At 41.0% G+C, this 21457-nt stretch overlaps 3 protein-coding genes and 1 long non-coding RNA gene across 4 annotated transcripts in view; 2 read left to right on the forward strand and 2 right to left on the reverse strand.

The window, feature by feature from the left end:
* Nucleotides 1-1300: 1300 nt before the first annotated feature.
* Nucleotides 1301-12655, forward strand: LOC143907787 (uncharacterized). The gene is made up of 10 exons (XM_077424755.1): nucleotides 1301-1618; nucleotides 2253-2487; nucleotides 2604-2838; nucleotides 2966-3297; nucleotides 3398-3515; nucleotides 4103-4409; nucleotides 4498-4714; nucleotides 4791-10854; nucleotides 10941-11111; nucleotides 11303-12655. Exons 1-10 carry the CDS (start codon nucleotides 1465-1467, stop codon nucleotides 11438-11440), a joined length of 7971 nt encoding a protein of 2656 aa, XP_077280881.1. The 5' UTR covers nucleotides 1301-1464; the 3' UTR covers nucleotides 11441-12655.
* On the reverse strand, nucleotides 12189-14606 carry Ppan (Brix domain-containing protein peter pan). The gene is made up of 6 exons (XM_077424775.1): nucleotides 14356-14606; nucleotides 13880-14160; nucleotides 13571-13781; nucleotides 13151-13477; nucleotides 12738-13068; nucleotides 12189-12639 (listed from the first exon to the last, which is right to left on the reverse strand). Exons 1-6 carry the CDS (start codon nucleotides 14374-14376, stop codon nucleotides 12551-12553), a joined length of 1260 nt encoding a protein of 419 aa, XP_077280901.1. The 5' UTR covers nucleotides 14377-14606; the 3' UTR covers nucleotides 12189-12550.
* Nucleotides 14607-16084: 1478 nt separating this feature from the next.
* Nucleotides 16085-21457, forward strand: part of LOC143907807 (uncharacterized) — a 44870-nt gene continuing 39497 nt past the window's right edge. Inside the window, exon 1 of the long non-coding RNA XR_013259971.1 lies at nucleotides 16085-16876. This is a non-coding gene — a long non-coding RNA (uncharacterized LOC143907807). The remainder of the gene's footprint in view (nucleotides 16877-21457) is intronic.
* Nucleotides 18131-20107, reverse strand: LOC143907798 (uncharacterized). Its single transcript, XM_077424776.1, has 2 exons — nucleotides 19670-20107; nucleotides 18131-19262 (listed from the first exon to the last, which is right to left on the reverse strand). The coding sequence occupies exons 1-2, from the start codon at nucleotides 19973-19975 to the stop codon at nucleotides 18435-18437; spliced, it is 1134 nt and encodes a 377-aa protein (XP_077280902.1). The 5' UTR covers nucleotides 19976-20107; the 3' UTR covers nucleotides 18131-18434.

Here is a 21457-nt window from a genome sequence, read left to right on the forward strand (position 1 = left end):
CATTCCGCGTTAATGGCCCATTATCGCTTTAATGGCCCAGCGATGAAATGTTTGAATATATAAGATGTCGGCATTGTCGGCAACTTGGCGCGATATACTAATACGCGTGTCGAGCGGATGGTTGGTAAAAAAAACTCGCGAAAGTAAAACTGTATTATTAACACTTTGCACGGCGAAGAATCGTGACTGCGCCGGCCGCTAACTTACGCGACGCGAGATGTACGAGATTATTTCGCGAACGGGCGATGTACATCACACGGCGCGGCGTTCCGTTACTCGAATCACTCTCGACGCGACAATGTCACTCACGATCAGTCTCCTCTCGGAGATAAATTACACACGACGATTCCGGCACAGCGTTCAAAGCATCGGCACGAGATAAATGTGAATGCTACATTCGACTCCAATGGCGAGACGGGCACTACGATTGTCGCCCGCGAATATCGCAACTCGCAACGAAACCGAAAATCATTCGCATTACTTACGCGCCTTCGCCTCGACACCGACGCGATGGATTCGAGCGATTCGCGCACATTCGTCCCGACAAACTTACTCGACACTTGCACTCGCGCAGTCGATTATTCCCGCGGCCCGCGGAACGAGGAGCAGGAATGCCAATCGTAGAAACGAGCGGACGTGCGCGTTCCGAAAAACACGGCACAGAGCACGGCGAATGTCATCGAGGAATAATAGCCGAGTGACTTCCGCGGGTAACGATACACACCGAGCGTTGACGGAAACAAGTGGCAAGGCAGAGCCGTTCACTGGCGAAAACAATCAGCCGCGCGGCGACTTCGAACGTACGCCGCTTCCAAGTTCAACGCAGCGGTTCAACGATCGCGCACCGCGCACTCGCGCCTAGCATGGCGTCCGGTCTGGTCTGGTATGCCGCGAGCCCGGCGAGCCGCGCTCGCCGCGCTGCGTCGCACCGCCGCGCGGCCGCTCGAAGCGGCCGAACGTGATTGGCCGGATTCGGGGGCTCGACTGTGCGGCGACGGCGGCGCGCTGCGCGCAAGTAATACGCGACACGTGTTCAACGTCGGTGTGAAACGTTGTCGGTCGTGTTTCGTTTACAAGTGTTTCAAATTTATTTGTATGTGCTCCTAATCTAACTTTGCAGAAAATTAACATTCAATTGTATCGTTTGTAAAAATTTCGCCGCGGTCCAAAAACCATCTCGTGTCGACCGATTTTAGCTACGCGGCGATCGAGTGACGATCGACGCACGCGTGGCGAGGCGTGATTTGAATTTGAACGTAGCAACGAGTGTCAAGTGGCAGTGGCAACCAACGAGCAACGAGCGTCAAGCGTTCAGTCTTCCGCCGACTGCTGCCGCCGATCGCCGATTGTCGATGATATGGTGCGCGTTCGCGTTCGCGAGTGCGTTTTTCGGGTGCGACGATAAACACGAGGCTTGCGTCCTCGACCGCGATACTTAACCGGGACCGAGAGGAATAGATCGCGATGTCGGACAGCGTTAAAGTGGCCATCAAGGTTAGGCCGCTTATCAAGCGGGAGAAGGACGAGAATTCGCCGATACAATGGGTGACTCAAGGAAACACCATTGTGGCGAACGACGCCGAGCTGAGGAAGCGAACCGACGGTGGATTCGAGTTCGGTACGAATTTATAATGTGTACGAATTATGAATCTCGATACGCGCGAATTCGGGACACGTTTTACTTGTCCCGGCGTATCTTTCTCGAGGATTTCTCTTCCGCCACGCGTTAGCTTCTCTCTTGGCCTTGGCCGCATCTCCCGCCGTATTTCGTCTCTTCCTTTTTCCCTTCAACCGAGTGCGTATTTTGTCTCACTTTAGATGCAGAAAAGCGCGTTCGCGTCACGAAATACGACTGGTTGTACCAGTCATCCAATGTTCACTTGAGAATCTTTTTTTTTGTCGTTGTTATCCCTCGGTTGAGGGAAAATAGGTGCCTGGAACTATATAGCACATCGATGCTTATCCCGACTTGAATCGCGTCATGTGAGGTTATGACTCGCACGGACAAATACCGGCGTTTCGCCGTTTTTCGTTCTTGACTCGTCGTATAAAGATTCACGACGCGCGTCGCGCGTCATAGCTTCCGCGAACTCGGATCCGACCTGTACGAGCATTTTCTAGTTTTTTCAACCAATGTTTTTTATTAGACATTTTTTAACGTAAAATACATTGCGGTATTTATTTAGGTGAAAACTTGTTGACTTGCAAGACTTCCTAATTATTTATATTGATACATGGTGTTGTATTTGCAGATCACATTTTTGACGTGGACTCCACCAATAACGATGTGTTCGATAATGTCGTAAGGCCTATTGTCGATGCCGCTGTAAATGGATTTAACGGTACGGTGTTCGCTTATGGGCAGACGAGCTCTGGCAAAACGTACACTATGATGGGTACCTCGGAAGAGCCTGGAATAATACCTATGGCTATCGAACATATGTTTGATGCGATAGCTAACACTCCGGGACGTGAGTTTTTGTTGAGGTTGGTATATTTGTGTTACGATAAAAAAATTTCTGAGATTCTTATCCACTTCTAAAAGCTTTTTATGTACAAGTTATAACGCGGATAGCATTTTGACGGCGTGTTAACTTCTTCAGGGTATCGTACTTGGAAATTTACAACGAAAAGGTCAATGATCTCTTGAGCAAAGACTTCACGGATCTCAAAATACATGAAGATTTGAATGGCCAAGTGTTCGTAAAATCTAAGGAAGAAGTTACAAATTGTCCGGAGAATGTTTTAACAATTATGAACAAAGGTAATAAGAACAGAAGGATTGGCGAAACAAATATGAATGAGCGAAGTAGCCGGAGCCATACGATATTCAGAATTGTAAGTATGCCAAATTTTTTTTTTTAACGTTATACGTAAAATATTTCAAAAAGATTATTACGTAAAGTAATCTACGTATATATAATACTGCAAACTTGAAAGTTGTAACGAAAATTGTATATTCCAGACGATTGAAAGTCGAGAAGCTGGTGCTAACTCAGATGGTGCGATACAAGTTTCGCAATTAAATATGGTCGATCTTGCTGGTTCGGAAAGAGCGCGTCAGACAGGTGCCACTGGAGAACGTTTTAAAGAAGGACGTCACATTAATTTGTCGCTTTCTACATTGGCCTTAGTAATAAAGCAGTTGAGTGAGTCACAAGACTCACAGAAATTTATAAATTTCCGGGATAGTAAATTAACGCGATTGCTTCAAGCTTCGTTGGGAGGCAATGCAATGACGGTCATAATATGTGCGGTAACGCCTGTTGCACTGGATGAAACTCAATGCACGTTGTCGTTAGTATTTTTACTTGTTAAATTATTTAATATATATTAACGTCAAACGTGTGTGTGTGTGAGTATGTTGTAACTCGTATTTAATTTTTTTAATGACTAGATTCGCATCTAGAGCTAGAAACATAAAAAATAAACCTGAAATCAATGAAGTTATGTCCGATGGTGTACTCTTAAAACGATATGCGAAACAGATAGACAAGTTACATACAGAATTAGAGGTAAATATATTACACGAGTTTTCAACGTGTTATAATTTTTAATATTTTAACATGTAATTGAAATATTTTAATATGTCGTAACTTTTATAATTGTAAATATGTAATTTATGTTTGATTGTTAAACAATTTTTTGATTTTTTCAACAAGTTTTAGATATAAATAACATACATGAATTATATATTATTCGATATGTTATGAAACGGTTTTTATGTTGCTTACTCAATTCCAAGTACTGCAACCTTTGCATATATCTGTGCGTTAGATATTATGAGACCTACAGTCTTTAACGCTAAACAGCATTAAAGACTCTTGTACGGAAGATTTCTTAGGCAAGATCCTCTCAGTAGTTTGCCTTTGCTTTTCGAAAGGTGACGATCAAATAAAAACCGACGATTTTTGGTCCGATTTGAACTCGGATTTTCGGTTCATTGGAGCAGCGCGCTTCTCTCTGCGCCACAATCGCCACTTATACAAAACTATAAGATAATAGTAATCCAATATAGTCTTAAGGAGCAAAGATATTCGCATAATATCCAGATCGTGAAATTTGTTGACTAATGTAATAAATTATTTTTTTTTTTTTTTAGAGAATGAAACAGCTAACTCAACAGACCGATTATCAAGAGATGGAATCTAAGATACAGGAGAAAGAACGCATTAATCAGACCCTAGAAGAGCGCATTAGATTGTTGCAAACTCGGATAGTCACTTCTGCTAATTGCAATAATGCAGTATCGTTTAAGACTAAAGAAAAAAGGAGACAGACATGGTGCGGCACTGGTGGATACAAGTCGAATACATCTGCATTTCAAATGTGCACGAATTTGTCACCGATCAAAGAAATGTCGCCTATAAAATCTCGCAACGGAAAGTCAGCTGATATTGCGAATGCATGTATGTTAATTTTTTGCACGATGCAAATTAAATATCTTGATAAATTAAAATATAAGTTAAAGCTACAATATATATATTATTTTTACAGCATTCCAAATAGCCTTCACTGATTTTGAGCTGGAACTGATGGATAGTGAGGCAAATCGTGAAGAAGAAAATAGTAGCGATGACGATACTTTTGTGACGTATCGTAAACACAATCGTGTTAAATTTACAGATGACGTAATTATTCACAAGTCGCCTATAAATTACAACGATGATAGCACTACATCTGAGAAAATTGATATATCTATTCAGACTGAAAGGTAAATTGTACAGAAAAATTAATTTGTTTGAATTACTTGTTTTATGATTATTTTAATCATTCTTTGTTATAACTAGCCATCAATCTCCTGGTACACCAAAGCAGACTCTACGGGACAGAATTCATAATTTGACAGAAGAATATTCACAGCTTAAAGAATTTACAACCTTGGAGAAGCAGCTATATATTGAAGACCATTATTCTGAACTTCAGGAAAAACTTGCAAGGTTTTCACAGTTGGAAAAGCAGTTGGAAAATATCACGACTGATAAGAACTTTTTCGAACACATAGCGTCTGATCTTCGTAAAAAGTTAACTGCAGCTGAATTACGTTACACTTTGATAGAAGATAAACTAAACGCGCAAGAGTCAGAGCTACAAAAAGTACCAGATTTAGAAAAGAAGGTCACGCAATTATCTTCGCTAGAGATAGAGGTCCAAAAAGTTCCAGAACTACAAAAACAGATAGCCCTTCTTACAGCTGAAAAAAATGGATATGAACATGTTGCGTCTGAACTGCGAAAAAAGCTTAATGAAGCTGAAGAATGCAATATTTTATTACAAGATAAATTAACGACACAGAATGTAGAATTAGACAAATTCTCGCCGAATAAAACTATTTCTTCCGAAAAAGATGAATTGCAATGTAAAATAACTGATCTTCAAAATAAATTAACAAAAGCGGAATTGAGTAATAATTTAATGACGAATAGACTGGATGAGCAGCAACAAATGCTACAAAATCTTCAAGAAGAAAAGAATGAATTTGATCGTACCGCTTCTGAAATGCAAAATAAATTAAAAGAAGCGGAAGAAATCAATCACTCGATGAGAAATGAATTAAACGAGCAACAGTTAGAAATCCAGAAATATCAAGATCAAGAGAAGCAGATTGCACAACTTAAATCTGAGAATCATCAATTTAAACTTACTATCGATGAACTTCAAGAGCAACTAATAGACACAAAGGTAATAATTAACGCAAAGGAAAATGAGATGGATGAAAACCAGCAAGATTTAAATAGATTTCAACATCTAGAGAATATTATCCAAGAAAAAATGGAAGTTGAACGAATCAATAGTAAGTTAAGAGACGAATTGAAAGAACTAGAACTAATGAATGGTTCGATGAAAAGTAAGTTAGATGCACAGGAGCTATATATACAAAAGACTTGCGATTTGGAGAATCAAGTTGACAGTTTTGCAATCGAGAAAAATGAATGCAAAGGTATAGTTAATGAATTGAAAGAGAAATTGAGAGAAGTAGAACTAGTAAACAGTTCACTGAGACATAAATTAGATGGATATGAAGCAAATATTTATGAAATTGACAGTTTAGAGACCACTTGTACACCTGAAAATAACTCGGAACAGATTATTTCCGAATTGAAAAAGAAATTAAAGGAAGCAGAATCGTGTAACAATTCAATCAAGGAGGAATTAAATGTACGTCAAGCGGAAGTGCAGAAAATGATTGAGGAACAAGGCAAATCTATTGAAAATTTTGCGGTTGAAAGAAATAAATTGGAAGATACAATTCGTAAGCTACAAGAAAAGTCAAAGGAAGCGGAACTGGATAATAATTTAATGAAGGATAGAATAAATGAACAGGAATTGCAGTTGCAGAAGAGTCATGATATGGAACAAGAGATTGAACGTCTCACATTGAAAACAAAAGCCTTCGAGTCTACGGTTCACGAGTTCGAAGAAAAGCTGGCCAATTCTCAGCATCGTATTTCAGCCAGAGACGAATCGGATGGAGAACAATTACAAAAGATTCAATTAGATGCGCAAGTCGCAAGTCTGATATCTGAAAGAAATGAACAGGACTCTATAATATCATATCAACGATCAACGAGTCCTGGAAAGGAATTGACGGACAATCAAAGCAGAGACGAACGTAATTATCTGGATAGTCGTATAAATGACTCGCTAAGTATTTGGGATATACAGAACGAAAATACATACTTGAAAGAACAGGCAGCGAAATCGATATCGGATAACGAACACAACTTAAGCAACGGTGATTCTAAAACTATAGATGATTTATCAATTTCGAGGATGTCTCTAGATGATAGCGCTAAATTATCTGCAGATCTTGTTTTAAAAAATCAAGAATTAGATGAAATAAAGCACGATGTGCGAAGTTTAAAAGCGGACATAGAAAACTTACAGAAAACTATATATTTGTTAACAACCGAGAACAGCGAATTGGCAAGTAAATTAATAATGGAGAAGGAAAGTAACGAGAGATCAGCTATTCAATCTCAGCAGACCATCGATGAGCTTTACGCGCGAAACTCAAAGATATTGAATGAAAAACTCGAGCTGGAGAATAATTTAGCAAATCTTAACGAACAATTAGAAATCCTTCGCTCGAGAATGCCCGAGGTGAACTTAAACGAAGAGCAGATGACTTACAAGTATGAAGAACAGATCAATTCATTGACAGAAAGAAATACAGAATTGGTATCCGATATCACAGACAAAACGAAAGAACTTGAAATGTTAAAAGAGAGTAAATCGCTTCTGTTTGAACACGAGTGCAGCTACAAAGATAAATTAACGGATCTTATGGAGAAACATAAAGATTTAACAGTCGAAAATAGTGAACTTTCCACCGATTTGATGGACAAAATCGAAGAGAATGAAGGATTAAGACAAGAGTGTGACATTCTACGGAGTAAACTAAAATTGTCACTGGAGAATAAAGAGAATATTGGTAACAGCGATACGGAGCAACTGAGAACGGAGAATACTCTGTTGAAAACGGAGCTGGTGGAGCTGAAAACTAACATGAAAGTTTTAAACGATGAAAACTCGAAAATATCCAGTCAATTAATGGAAACCATAGAAGACTTAGACAATACACGAAAGTGCAATTCTGGTAACGATACCATGCATTTGTCGACATTATTCAACACCAATACCTTAAATGATACAATGGATAAATCTATGTTAGACGACAATGCCGAAGCAAAAATCGTAAGTCTGCAAGAGGAAGTTAAACATCTCAAGGATCTCAATGGAAAGCTTAGCGATTTAAAATTAAGTGCTTGTACTCAGTGTATCCATTTGAACGAGTTAAACGACAGCCGAAGAACGCTCAAGCTCGAGGTGAAGAATCTTAATCGTAAATTGGAGTATTATGAGAGAAAGTTCAATAGCAAATTCGCACAGAGCGACGCGCTTATGCTAAAGGCTAAAGAAGACGTAAACATAAGTGTGTGCAACTTATCTCTTAATGCCAGTTTCTCGGAGAACATGAATGTCAGCTACGTCGAAGAAAGACTTGAATCTCTAAATAACGAATTACAAATTTTGAAAGAGGATCATAATAAGCTATCGTATTTGTATGAAGAAAAATGTAATGAGATCGAAGAACTGCAAAATAACACGATCACGGATTCGACGCCGACCGATGATGTACAGATTTCCAGCACCAAGAAATCTCCAAGTAGAATTTCATCAAGATTAGAAAATATCGAAAAAGTTATGAGCGATTTGCAAAATGATTTCAAGAAGATAAAAGAAAACAACGAAAGCGTCAAGACAGATTTAGCAAAGTTTATTAATGGGAAAGAATCGCTAGTGGATAAAATTAATACGTTGAAGACCGTTAATGGACAGTTGTTGCAGAAATTGTCGGAAAGTGAACTCGTTCGTACTACTGCTTCGGAGAAAGCCGATATCCTCGAAAACGAGCTAAAAGATATGACGAGAAAGTTTCAAGAAATTACAGTAAAATCTAAAGAGATTGAAAATGCAAAGCTACTCCTTGAAGTCGAAGTGGAAAGTCTAAAAGGAAACAAAGTGATGAAAGAACAAACAGTAAATGATTTACGTCAAAGCCATTCCTGCTTAGAACGCGAATTAGATTTAATAAAGAAAGAGAAAGAAGCGCTCAACAACGACATCGTTCTTTTGAAGCAAAAATATAAGGAAGAACTGGAGTCACTAAAGGCAACGAACGGAGAATTGATCAACTCTAAAGCAACTATCTCGCAGGAATTCGCTAATTATTCTAAAGATTCGGAAAATAGATTGACGGAACTTGATGAAAAGATAAATAAGTGCACTTTCGAAAACGATTACCTAAAACAGGAATTGATCAAGCTGCGCGACATAGAAGATAAATTTGAGAAGATGAAAACTGAGTATCAATCCAAGTCACAGCAAGATAAGACATTAGCCGACGATAACAAGAAGCTGAAAAATGTTTTGAACGACACTTCTATGAACATCATTAAGGAGATCAAGTCTCTCAAACCTAAAGTCGACACTCGGGAATTTATGGATAAATCGGTGGATGAGCTGTTCCAGATATTCTTGCAAACTATTTTGATGAAAGAGAAGGAAATAGTGAAGACTATGCAGGAGCATTTCGATAAGGAGAAGGAAAAGCTCGTGGATGAAAAGCGGCAGAGCGTAGACGCGGAAAAACGTACGTCGCTGTGGGCGAGAGAACTGGAGTGCGACATAGATAAACTTCAGAAGGACTTGTCCGAGCGAGAAATTGCATCTGAGGGATTGCAGAAAGAAATAGCGCGCTTGGAGCAACTTTTGGAAGAGAGTAATCGCGACAGAGAGGTATTGAGAGAGAAGAATAGCCTGCTCGAGGCGGATCTCAATAACTTGCAAATTGAATACAATAAATATTGTAAGATCGACACGGTGAATGAAGAGGCCATCACTATTGCGCAGAAACGAGAGAAGCAAGCGCAAGAAATGTTCAAGAATAAAGAAACAGAATTTCAGATGAAGTTAAAGTCTGAGAAGGAGGCGTACAACAAGCGGCTCGAAGATCTCACGTGCACAATAGAGTCGTTTAAGACGAAAAACATGGAACTGACGAATAACATCGAGGGTCTCGAAGCTAATCAGAAGCAACTGAAGAACATTATAGACCTAAAAAATAACGAATTAATGAAAAACAATCAAATTATTCAAAAAATGCAAGTCGAATTGGAGCAGCTCACGGAAGCTCACAATGACTTGAATAAGGAATTGCAAGAGAAAGAGTTACGTATCGCGGAAATCAAGGAACTTCTGAAAACTAAATGCGACGAGCTGACGGAGTATAAAGCTAATTTCGAGACGATCGTGCCCGAGAACAAGCTGTTGAAGCAACAGATCAACGAGCGGAAAGCCAGCATAGAGCAGTACAAGGTGGAAATAGAGATCCTGAAAATGGGAAACAAGAAGGAGATCGATGCGATTCAAGATCAATTGAACTTTGTGAAACTGAAGAATGCCGAGTTGAACAAGCAGATAGATGAATTAAATAACAAGAACGTAGCCTTGACGGAAGAGACGAACGCTTTAAAAGACGATTACACGACGTTACAACGTAAGTGTACGACATTGGAAAGGCGAGTCAGGAATAGTACGAGTAAGGTCCAGGCGGAAGAACAAATGGAAGAACTGAAGGACTTGAATAGGTCTTTGCGAAATAATTTGGACGGTGCTAGCAATCGGATAACGGAATTACAAGCTGCGAAGGCCGATCTGATGAAGCAAGTGGTTATCTTGAGTAGCCAGTACGACGCGGTGTGCAAAGACAATCGGGAACTGAAGGAAGCTATGTCATCGTTCAGGTCCAGACATAATGATACATATACAGCCTGCGAGAAGTTCGACGACTTGCTACAAGAGAAGAACAAAATTGCATTAGAACTGGAAGCGACGAAAGTTCAGTTGAATCAGAAGAACAGGGACATCGAGAATTATACCAGCGAGATAAAGTCATTGACAGAAAAGAACGCGGAGCTCGATCGAGAATTGGACGAGTTGGCAGAAGTTATTCGCGAGCATGACACCGAGAACGCGAGGCTTCAAGACAAGTATTACGCGTGTCGTGTCGAGGCTGACGAACTACAGGACAAGATCAAAGCTCTCGAGAGGAAAGATCCAAATTATCAGTCGCGAACGAGCTTTTCGTCCTCCGACAGGGCTGACAAGTCTCACGATGATGAATGCAATTGCGTGACGTTGAAGACCAAGATACGAGAGTTGCAACTGGAGGTGGTGTCGAAGAATGGAAAGATCGCGACGTTGGAGCTGCAAATACGTAGCGGAAGTTTCCCATATCAGGCGAAGTGTAAAGAACTACAGGAACAGGTATCGGCGTATAATAACAAGGTACTCTGTCATACTTTAATTATCACGAACCTCATTACGATTGTAAATAACTTGATCAATTTCATAAATGCGCATTGTTGTTACAGAATAGCGAGCTAAAAGCGGAAATCAAACGATTGCAGATGGCCTTGGTGCGTACAAGCGTGAAAGAATGTGACGTATGCAAACAGAGATTCGTAAATAGGAGAGATCAAACATGTCAGACGATGCCGAACAACTTGTTGCGATTTTGCGGCACAAGCAGCGGCATAATCGATGTAAGTGTATGTCGATACCATGGAATTAGAGCAATCTCAATGTTTGTTTAGTCTCAAAATTTAAAGATAAAAGAAATATGCAAATGCAAGAACATTTTGTTTCATTGATTGCTCAAGTTCCATGATGTGACTGCATCGTCATTAATAATTATTAATACGTTATGTTTCACATATAACGATATTTTGTACAGGATGATATAAGAATAAGGAAATTGGAGAAGGAGAAGCAGATCATGAAAGACGTGTGTCGGTCTCGATCGAGGACTATAAAAGAACTCGAGAAGCAAATAGAAGAGTACGAGAAGTTGTTCCATTCCAAAAATTCATGATTTACGAGAATATTTCACCGCGTTGCCATATACCGACCAAATTATCATCGATTACTCTAATTATTAAATTGTGTAATTCTGGTGGCCTTCTGATGGAATTTAACATTGACGGCTCTGATAATTGCTCTAAAGTTCACATAATATATAGAGCATATATAAAATGTAAATATTTTTAATGTTACGATAATACCAGATGTAGAGTTTTATATTTTTGTAACACAGAGATGCAAACTCGATTACCCGATTACTTATTTTATACGTCGACTACGGATGATAACAATATATTTTTTGCCAATTTTACATGTTTTTAAGATAATATAACTCCTGTGATATAATAAGAAATAATAGTTTAATTCAGGGCATAAGGTGTATATATTAAAGTATTACATGACCAAGTAGTTATAAAGATTAAATTTTAGCCACTGTTTAAATTGTGCTTTTTAGTTTTACGCATTACATTATTTTATATGTGTAGTTTCAAAAACAATAGTAACGTTATACTATAATCGTTTATAATCGTAATGGTTATAATATACCGTTTTAAGATACAACTGATGATAAATCTATGTAAAAATCTACACAGTCTCTGAATACAGAGTAAAGAATACACCAGATTAAATTTATATTGCAGGGTAGAAAAGAAATATCTCGATGAAAAAATAATTATATTCTTGAATTATACACAAAATATATGTAGGAAAAAGTTAGACAATCACAATTAATAAGAGATTTGTGTAACAAAGAAATGTAAAATTTAAATTTAATTTTATTTAGACTACATATTGGCAAAATCGACGTTCTACTTACACGATTAAAATATTGCTAGACATAATATAAGGATTTTATGCAAAACGTTTCCTATGGAACGTGGAAAAAGCATTAATAACTTTCTTGACTTTCTAACTATATATAGGATTACTTCCTTTCATGTATTTTTCTGTCTTTCGTAACAGAGATACTCTGACATTGAACAAATTAAAGCGTGTAATTAATGCTCTTACTTATGTATCTTATATATTTTGCAAAAATGTATTGACACTTGAAGAAGTTCTGTAATATAACGTTTTATTTCCGAGATATTTTGTCGTTCACAAATTAATTAATATTACTTTAGGATTCGTCAAGTTTTGCTTTCTTCGGTTTATATCTCATCATGTGCTTACGTGGCCTCTTTGTGCCAACTTTTGCTTGGAATAAATCTGAAACGAAAAATCACATTGTTACATTGTGGTATCTAATTGCAAGTTGAAAACTTGAATCTATTTAAGATATTAATTAACATTCTACGTATATTTACCTTTATCAGGCTCTTCTCCTACTTCTTCACGATAATACTGCGCATCGTCGTCTTCTACTTGGTTCTTTTCAGCAGATTCTTTTGCGATTTTTTGTAGGAGCATGTCGTTTTCTTTCTTTTTCAGAATTCCCTTCCACGATTTCTCTTTGCGTTCTTGCTTCTGCGCGTCCTTCTTTTTTCTATTTTCTTCTTGCAGTCTCTTTCTTTTCTCCTTCAATTTCTTTTTCTCTTCTCTCTTCTTCTTTATCGCAAGTTTCTCCTTTTCTGTTTTGCGTACAAGTTCGTGGAAAAGTATTTCGCCATCGAGGAGTCCATTTTCCACTTTGATTAACTAAAACAGAAAAATTAACTTTATAAAAATATAAAATATCCATAAATTTATTACTCGTATCAGTCTCGATCAGTTCTTTAACCTGTAACGTTATTCTCGGTCCCAGCTCGGATAATCTAATCGCGCTCTTACAATTAGCGTGATTCCCTCTTGAAGACAATTCTTGCGATAACGTGACATGAGTACTTTCGTCATCTTCCGCTTCACTTTCGGACATGATCGGTTTAGTTAAAAACTCGGCAATGTCTCGACACTTGGATAAATTCGGTACTTTAGCTCGCACTATCTTTTCGACGCCTCTCGATAAACCTACAGGTACAACCTTGATCGCGTAATGTCTGAAGTCAATGGTTTTTGACGTCGCGTTGTAATTTAAGCATATACAACGACGGATCGTACTCAAATTAACCTGCCGAGAAAAAACGTTATTTTATAAATTAACGTTTCTCAAATTGGTTTTACAAAACTGCGTTTCTTGACGTGGTTGCTTTACAAGACTTACAGTGGTCAGGTTTATAGTTGGAAACATGTTTTGGAAAGTGGAAGCTATAAGTTTTAGTTGCATGCCCTCCCCACTAAAATTATTTAAAACCAACAGAGGAGAAGTTTTGAAGGCTTCCTCGTATACCAGCTGCTTCTTTAACATAGATACAACATCTCGCGCTAAGGAGAAACTGTGTATCTTGAAAGTAAGCGTGGGTCCTCTAGGCAATCTGTGAAAATTATTTAAAAATATTATCTAACAAATCAATTTATAAATTAATTTAAACGATCCCCTTATCGATAAATTTGATTAAAGCGAATACAGTACTTGCAGATCTTGAGGTACATTCCCAGCTCCGTTTTTGTAAATATGCACATGTGACTAACGTGCAGCACGCTCGCAACTGAGACGAAGTCTTTAACAGTGTTCTTCTTTCGCGCCTTTAAGGACGAAGCTGTAAAAGGTTCCATAACTTTGCGAAAATCTTTAGTGAGCTCGACGATACGTTCTCCTGGCAATCCACGATGGAACACAAACGAATGAGGCGCTTTCACTAACTCCTCCTTTTCTCCAACGTTTATTTGCTTATTTCGCTTTACACATCGACCCTAAATAAAACTCGTTTTAATTAGAAAAATGAACTACCTCTAGTTTTATGTTTTCAATACCGTTACATGGAATATGTGCGCGCGTAAATCGTCGCTCAATTTTTACATTGGCTTACAACAATAATTTTATTAAACATTTTTTCCGTTACTAATTTATATTAATCATAAATAAACTTTCCAACAAATAAACAATACCTTCTTTTTGCGGTTACCCATTTTTAGGTTAGAATCGGGGCACAGCACGTGGACAAGAGACAAGACTCAATAAAACGGAGAAACTTGACGTAAATAAAAATTATACTCGAAGAGAGACAGCGATTTACTTTCTTATATTTTAAGTGTAAAATAATATTATTTTTCTTCTTCTTTTTTTGCTTTTCTCTTACACTGATCCACCGTTCACGTATCCCACGTGTGTTTCGCATTCGCATAAATGTAAACCGCCAATGCGTATTTTAAAAACTTGCATCGCAACTTTTAGAAAAATGAAAGATATCGAGAAACTTGACTGTGTTTCTCGCGTAAAAAAATTAGTAATCAAAATTGATAATTCATTTGGCAACATTTAATTTAAAATTTTTACAAAAACACATTAGCAATGCCGATAATTACTTACTGTCGATTATATAATTAATGATTTTACCAACTACAGTAAAATCTGAATTGCAGTCAATTTCTGTCGATTATCAACCGGACATTGTTTTACAATTTTATAACGAATATATATGCTATAAATCAGTACGAGTATAAATGGGTAATTAAATAAATGGCGCAAATCGAAACATGTTCGACGAGCAATGAGCATTATAATTCCAAATGCTTTCTTCATCGTGAATTAATAATCGTTTCTCTTTCGTTACCCATACCAGCATGAGCAAGATTATATCATAATTGATTGATTATTATACCAACGTAACTTACGTAACGTACGTGCAAAGATTATGAGATGCATGAATATTTATTAGATACGACGCGCATATCTCAAATATATATATATTTTATAATTGGTGCTAGCTTTATGCGCAAGGTATGTATAAACGTTGTACATCAGAGCGAGCGCAAGATCTTAGTATACGTACGCTCAAATCTGAACATTCAACGTAAGCAACGCGACAATTAAGATTTATGACACGTAATCAAAATATGTGAGAGAGTTTGACATTCTAAATGTTACTCCAGATTTTTAATAATATTATATATCATATTTATTTAATATAATTTCTCGACACACACACACACACACACTATTTTTACCATTTTTTTGCCTGAAAAGACCCATTAATAACATTTTATTATTATTTTTATCGACGAGATGTAATCTACGTAGACAGAATTTAAAACAAACGTGGAAGGAAGGCAGGAGATATGAAATAATTTCGCAAAGAAATAGCTATATATAAGATTATTTTATTAATACACAATATACATATATAATTAACACAAGGTAAGAGCAATCGATCTCGAACTTGGCGAGTGCCGGGATTGAACGACGGCCACAATAACGAATTACGATAAAACACTTCCCTTCTCACCGTATTACGAATACTACGCGAGTATGGCGGCACGAAGGCGGCCGAAGAAGGGGGAGGGAATACGCCGCACCACGCAACGTACTTCGTTATTGTCTCGAAGCGCGGGAACTCGTTAAGCAAAGCGAGCTCCTCTCACGGTGCAAAGTTCACGGCTGCTTCACGGGGATCCTTATCTACCTAGCGCGTGTCTGGGCCCCTCGATTTTTTCACCGCGTCGATGTTACGTCTCCCCCTCCCCCTTCCCCTACCCTACCCACTTAACCCCCGAGTCCCCCGACCGCTCCGAGCGGCTCGGCATAAATCTTGCGCGTACGCGTATCGCGTATCCCCCGCGTTATCTCGAGGGTCTCGCGTTTGCGGTGTACCCTCTTCGAGAGAGAGAGAGAGAGAGAGAGAGAGAAAAGAGAAAGAATTAACGCGCGACGCGAATGGAACGCGAGTGTTAGCGCGTCTATTAGGTAAGCGAAAATTAATCGGCATTTGCATCCGCGGAGTCGTTGAATCCGCGAGCGCGAGACAATTTTAAACGCAACTCTCGAGGCAGGAGGGAAAAGGGGGAGCACAACACCGTTTTGGTTCGCGAGTTCCGGGCTCGCGTCGTGATTTTTTCGCGAGGACGGAACGCGAGGTTCATCCCGATGGGAAGGGGGAATTTCATAGAATTTTTTCGCCGTTGCAAAAGTCTGAAAAGTCATCGCGACGACGGCGGTGGGAAGGAAAGGAGAGGAGAGGAGAGGGGAGGGGGCCTCATACAGTCCCGTCGTCAATCAGAGCGCGCCCGCTTGCTCGCGTTTAACGTTCAACGGCCGACGACGGATGGCGCCAGCGGCACCGCGCGACACGCGCGCCGTGCCGAAAGAAAATTAACCGGGCAACCGGAAGCGACAAGCGACAAGCGACGCGGACGACGCGGCGACGACGAGCGGGAGCGGGAGCCGGGCCCGTTCGCGCGAGAGAATCCCTCACCCTTCACACTTCTGTCGCTCGCGGTTCCGTTCTCCGGTCGGAGTCCGGACTGCCCGGAGCCGGCGACCGGCGGCTGTTCTCCACGTTCGCCAGGCCAGACGAGTCCGACGGCGATGCGGCCGATGATGCGACGATGACGACGACGACGACGACGGGCGCGAGAATAATAGCCGCGAGACGGCGGAGCCGGCTGGTATGGATAAACACTCGCCGCGAAGGTAACGTCTGCCATATGCCGGATGCCGGGCTAGAAAACCGGCTGTGATTTTTGCCCGGGCGCGAACGGATTCGCGCGTTTATACTTATACTAAGCGCGCCTCGGCGAATTTGCCTTTGCTCGTCGCCAATTCAAATGGGAAACGCGAGAAAATGACGAGATCTTGGTCATTTTGATCAATTGAATTGACGGGCGGTTGCAGATTGACCTATAGCTGTGCTACGTTCGTTGAATTGTAATAAAAGTAAGTCAAAGATACGTACAATTAATAAAATATGTATTCTTTCAGTTTTATTTGTTTGATTCGAAATCGTTAAGTATACCAGAATTTTATAGAACAAGGATTACGGATATTGTTATTTATTCTTACACAAATCGAAATCGGTAACGATGCTTATCAAAATCGAAATATTGAACTTGTATCCCGTCGTGAAAATCAAAAGGATCTGTCCGGCGGCGCGGCGTTGCGTTGGTCCATTTGATGCATCTTGTTGCACAATTGATCTTATCTGCGGATAAATAATCATAATTTAAATTGCGTCATCGTTCCGATCGCCGAAGCGATCAATTTTCGGATACGGTCGGAAGAACGTCGCCGTCGCCGGCGCGCGGCGCGCGGCGCGCGGAACGTTTCTCGAACCACGAGGGGGGTCCCGCCGCACCCCGCGCCCGCGCGCCCGTTCTCCGTTGACGCTGGTTGACGACCGGCGCGGCGTGGCCGGGGTGGCCGGCGTGGCGGCCGACCGCGAAGCGGTATAAACGTATCGCGACGGGCGCGTTGCCGCGCGGTGGGACGCCACGGCACACGGCGCGGCGCACAGCGAGACCAGCAAAAACGCAACCTTCGTGCTTAAAGCGAGACGAGAGGCATGCCACGGTGACGGACCCGCGGCGCACCGTTGCACCTGCATCTCCCTGCTGCCCTGGCCTGGCCTGGCACTCCTGCCTTACCGATCCCAACTGCGGGATACCGAGAATGCCCGCGATCCGCGAGCGAAAGAGGAACGCGCTATCCTCTCGCTCGATCCCTTGCCCCCGCCGCGCCGCAAAAATCGCGCTCTACGACGGTTACCCTGCCGTAAGGGCGTTTCGGATTTCTCTCTCTTCGCGGATGTTGTTCGAAAACAATGTTCGCGAGGCACCTCGAATATTTTTTCTTTTGGATAGAACTTTGATTTATTTCAAATAATGATTTTCAATAGTTTTTTTTTTTATAGGTAGAACTTTGATTTATTTGAAAAAATTTGCGAAAGGATTTAATATAAAATTTTATCGACGGTCTCTCAGAGAAAAAGGTATAATACCGAGTCAATTTTTTTTTTTATACGTACTCTCACATCGCGACAGAAAAGAAATATATAGATCATAGAAAAAAAAACTGTACAAACCAGATACGAACGAAAATAAAAAAGTCAAGTCAACGGGACTAAAATACGAAAATAAAGATGGCACATATATCAGGTATTAATTACACTTGTATAATTAAACAAGAATTTTGCGACAACCCTGTGACGTGTCCACGTATAAAAACAATAGGATTTGAGCATTTCGTTCGGACGTCAGGTTTCTCTGCTGCACGAGGAGCACGAGCACGAGCACGAGCGCGAGCGCGAGCTGGAGCTGGTCGTATCGGACCGCGACGACGGACTGGTACTCGATTCGCTCAGTAACGGTTGGCGCAAGTTCTTCGCTATGTCGCGGCATTCGGACTCGAACGATCGCATCCTTTTCGACGATGGCGAGGGTGGCACGCTCGCGTCGCTCTCGTCGCTCGCGCTCAACGTCGTCGTCTTCACCCCAATCGCCGCGCACGCCTCAGCCGGTTCAGGCAGATCGTAGCTGACGGTCCGCACCCCGTACATATCGCTGACGATCTTCCGGGGTCCCGACTCTTCCCGGGTCTTGGGGACGCGCGTCCTACTCGGCTTGATCAATTGGCACTCGAGGCTGATCCTCTTCAAGCGCGGTATCCCGTACGCGACGCGATTCGCTCGGAAAGGAGGCACGTTGGAGGTCCCCTCGGTGTTCACCACGCCTTTCCCCACGAAAAATTCGGTCTCGAGGAAGTTCGCGGCGTACAACGGCGAGCGGACCTCTTTTGAATCGCCTACGTTGTTGTTCTCGTCGCTCTCGTCCGCTCGCTCCTTTTCCCCGTAACGTTCGCTCGCGTACTCGTCATCCGTGCTGGGATCGCTGGGAATCGTATTCATCTGGGGAGCGTAGTAATATCGCGCTATGATATCCGAGACATCGATCAACGATCCGTTATGATCGCTATGATCGCTTCCGGAAACTTGTCCCGAAGGTTTCGAACCCTTTTCGTCGTCCGACACCGACATCAGTTCCAAATCGGTCGCCGATTCCAAGATATCGCCTGTCCAATTTGCCTGTCGACAAGGTTTTTCCTTAATCGCGAATCGTAACGACTCGCCGTTAATATCTTCTTTTTGTTTCTCGCGTTTACAAAAGGAAGATAATTCATGCATATTGTCCTCAGCTTGACATTTTATTTAGTGATCGATATCATTTGTTAGTTTTATATTTTATGTTCGTCTGCTATTTATAATTTGTGTTAGATTTCAAAATTCTACTAATAATTTTGTGAGCTGTGTAACATCGATCGGTAAAGAGAACTATCGTGATTAAGCTTCGTTTTCTCGCTATTGACCTTTTTTTTCAGGTTAATTCAACCGCGTTCTATAACCGCGAGAAATACAGGAAATTGTAAAAAGAATAGGGATACGCACAATTTTGCATCCCCCTTTTCGGAGTTCGATCGGCCCTTCTGACTCACCCTTCTGACGGTGACGAATGGAATGTCGATGCGGCGCGAGACAGGTCTGCACCACGTGTTGCATCCGCTGCGCGTGTTGTGATAGTACGCGCGGTCGGGATAGGTCTTGGATCGGCATTGAATCCAACCGTAGTTGTCGACAAATTCGCCGAATTCGGGACACGACTTGAGCGCGGACGCGGACACATTGTCGTTGCTACCGTTGCGGCTGTTGTTGCCGCTGCGACTGTCACCGATACCGCCGTCATAGTTCGGATAATCGTCGTCGTTGCTGTCGAAGTCGGTAATGGACGCGGCGGAATACATCCCGATACCGCGCAATATACATACTAATCGGCGATACTGACGTATACTGTGGGTCTGTCGGTCTGTGCGTGTGCACTGTGCGGCGAGACGTTGCTGGTTGAAAGCGAGCGCCGGCTCGGCCGGGCCCGGCGCCGCCGGGCACGAAACGAAACAAAACACGTCCGGGCGAATGCAAGCATCGCAAGTATCGACAACCCACACATGAATAATCGACGTCTATAGCGGTACCGCGTAACACAGTCCGCGCGAACGCGACGAGTATCGAACTGTTCTTTAGAATTAACCCTTCACCCGCAAACCTGGGTCATTTATGTCCGGGCGAAAATCAAATGTAGTTGTAACTTTTGAATACAACGTATGTGAAAAAATTAAATTGTTTATAATTTTACGATTGATATTTCAAAGTGAAGCTTTGAAACACCTTCGTGAATTTTTTCAGATTTTTTGCAGCCCTTTAACACTAAAAAAAACATCAGGACCCAGGTTTGCGGCGTAAAGGTGCCAAAAAAACCTTTGCGGGCGAAGGGTTAAAAAAAAAAGACGGATTAAAATTTAGATTGCCTGACGATCGAGTTCTAATCTTCGGTTCGTAATCCTGAACCTCCGATGCGAAGTTCGATGTGAATTTCAATCAAACTCCGAATTCTATTCATATTTTTATGTTATATTTTTATTTATTTTTGAAAGGCAGCGTTGTACGAGAAAAGTTCAATTTATATATTTGATTTATTTTGTCGCGTATATAGAATCATCTAATAATAATAACAGCTACAGCTAAAGTGTGCTATAGTCATTTAAGTTTATCTTTCTATATTCTATCGTTAGGTTTATCTGTCTACGCTCGCGTTTTTCAGATCTTATTGGGTCTTTGAAAAAACCTCGCAGGGCATTGTAAGCCTATAAAACAGGTCAGGAGGACCGACTGACCGAGAACCGACGGCTAAGATTTTTTATTCATCTTTTTTCCGGAAGAAACGTCGGGAGAATACGCAATGCGATATGGTCGGCGTGCATCCCGATGCACGGCTTATTATTCGCGACCGTGCGTGCATAGTTTTTATTATTCGCGACGTATCTCTCTCGAGAACGCTCCCGCGGTCCCGCCGCGCCGTGTTCTGGTTCCCGCCTTGTTCCACATCCTCCTCCCTTTTTTTCACGATAGCCCCTCCGCTTTTCCACGAAATTTTTAATCCTGGTTTAGAATATGTAACGAAGGCGCACCAGCTGCCACGTGGTTATCTGATACGCGCGGCGTATACCTTCCAGAATTTTCACCAAGTTTTAAATGAACGAATCGATCAAATAAATGTTGTGATTTTAGCGAATTATATGTAAAATACATGAAATAAGTGTTGTGGTTTAGAGACGTGCATATAGAAAACGTTTACTTATATATCCCAGATAAAAGTTTCAATTCCTAGTTTTAACTCTGATTCGTGTAACGACAATGAAAATATAAAAATCGAATTATTCCTGGTGTTT

The sequence above is a fragment of the Temnothorax americanus genome, unplaced genomic scaffold, assembly GCF_048541705.1.
Source record: "Temnothorax americanus isolate GAGA-0224 unplaced genomic scaffold, ASM4854170v1 Scaffold9, whole genome shotgun sequence".
NCBI lineage: Eukaryota > Metazoa > Arthropoda > Insecta > Hymenoptera > Formicidae > Temnothorax > Temnothorax americanus.

Bases quoted from the DNA above. Each gene is read 5' to 3' on its own strand.
- LOC143907798 (XM_077424776.1), bottom strand. From the start codon at position 19,975: ATGTATTCCGCCGCGTCCATTACCGACTTCGACAGCAACGACGACGAT. The intron at 19,263-19,669 runs GTGAGTCAGAAG...CCTTGTCGACAG, and splicing joins CATTCGTCACCGTCAGAAGG to GCAAATTGGACAGGCGATAT.
- Ppan (XM_077424775.1), bottom strand. From the start codon at position 14,376: ATGGGTAACCGCAAAAAGAAG. The intron at 13,782-13,879 runs GTACTGTATTCG...TAATTTTCACAG, and splicing joins ATGTACCTCAAGATCTGCAA to ATTGCCTAGAGGACCCACGC. The intron at 13,478-13,570 runs GTAAGTCTTGTA...TTTTCTCGGCAG, and splicing joins CAACTATAAACCTGACCACT to GTTAATTTGAGTACGATCCG.
- LOC143907787 (XM_077424755.1), top strand. From the start codon at position 1,465: ATGTCGGACAGCGTTAAAGTGGCCATCAAGGTTAGGCCGCTTATCAAG. The intron at 4,715-4,790 runs GTAAATTGTACA...TGTTATAACTAG, and splicing joins ATATCTATTCAGACTGAAAG to CCATCAATCTCCTGGTACAC. The intron at 11,112-11,302 runs GTAAGTGTATGT...TATTTTGTACAG, and splicing joins CAAGCAGCGGCATAATCGAT to GATGATATAAGAATAAGGAA.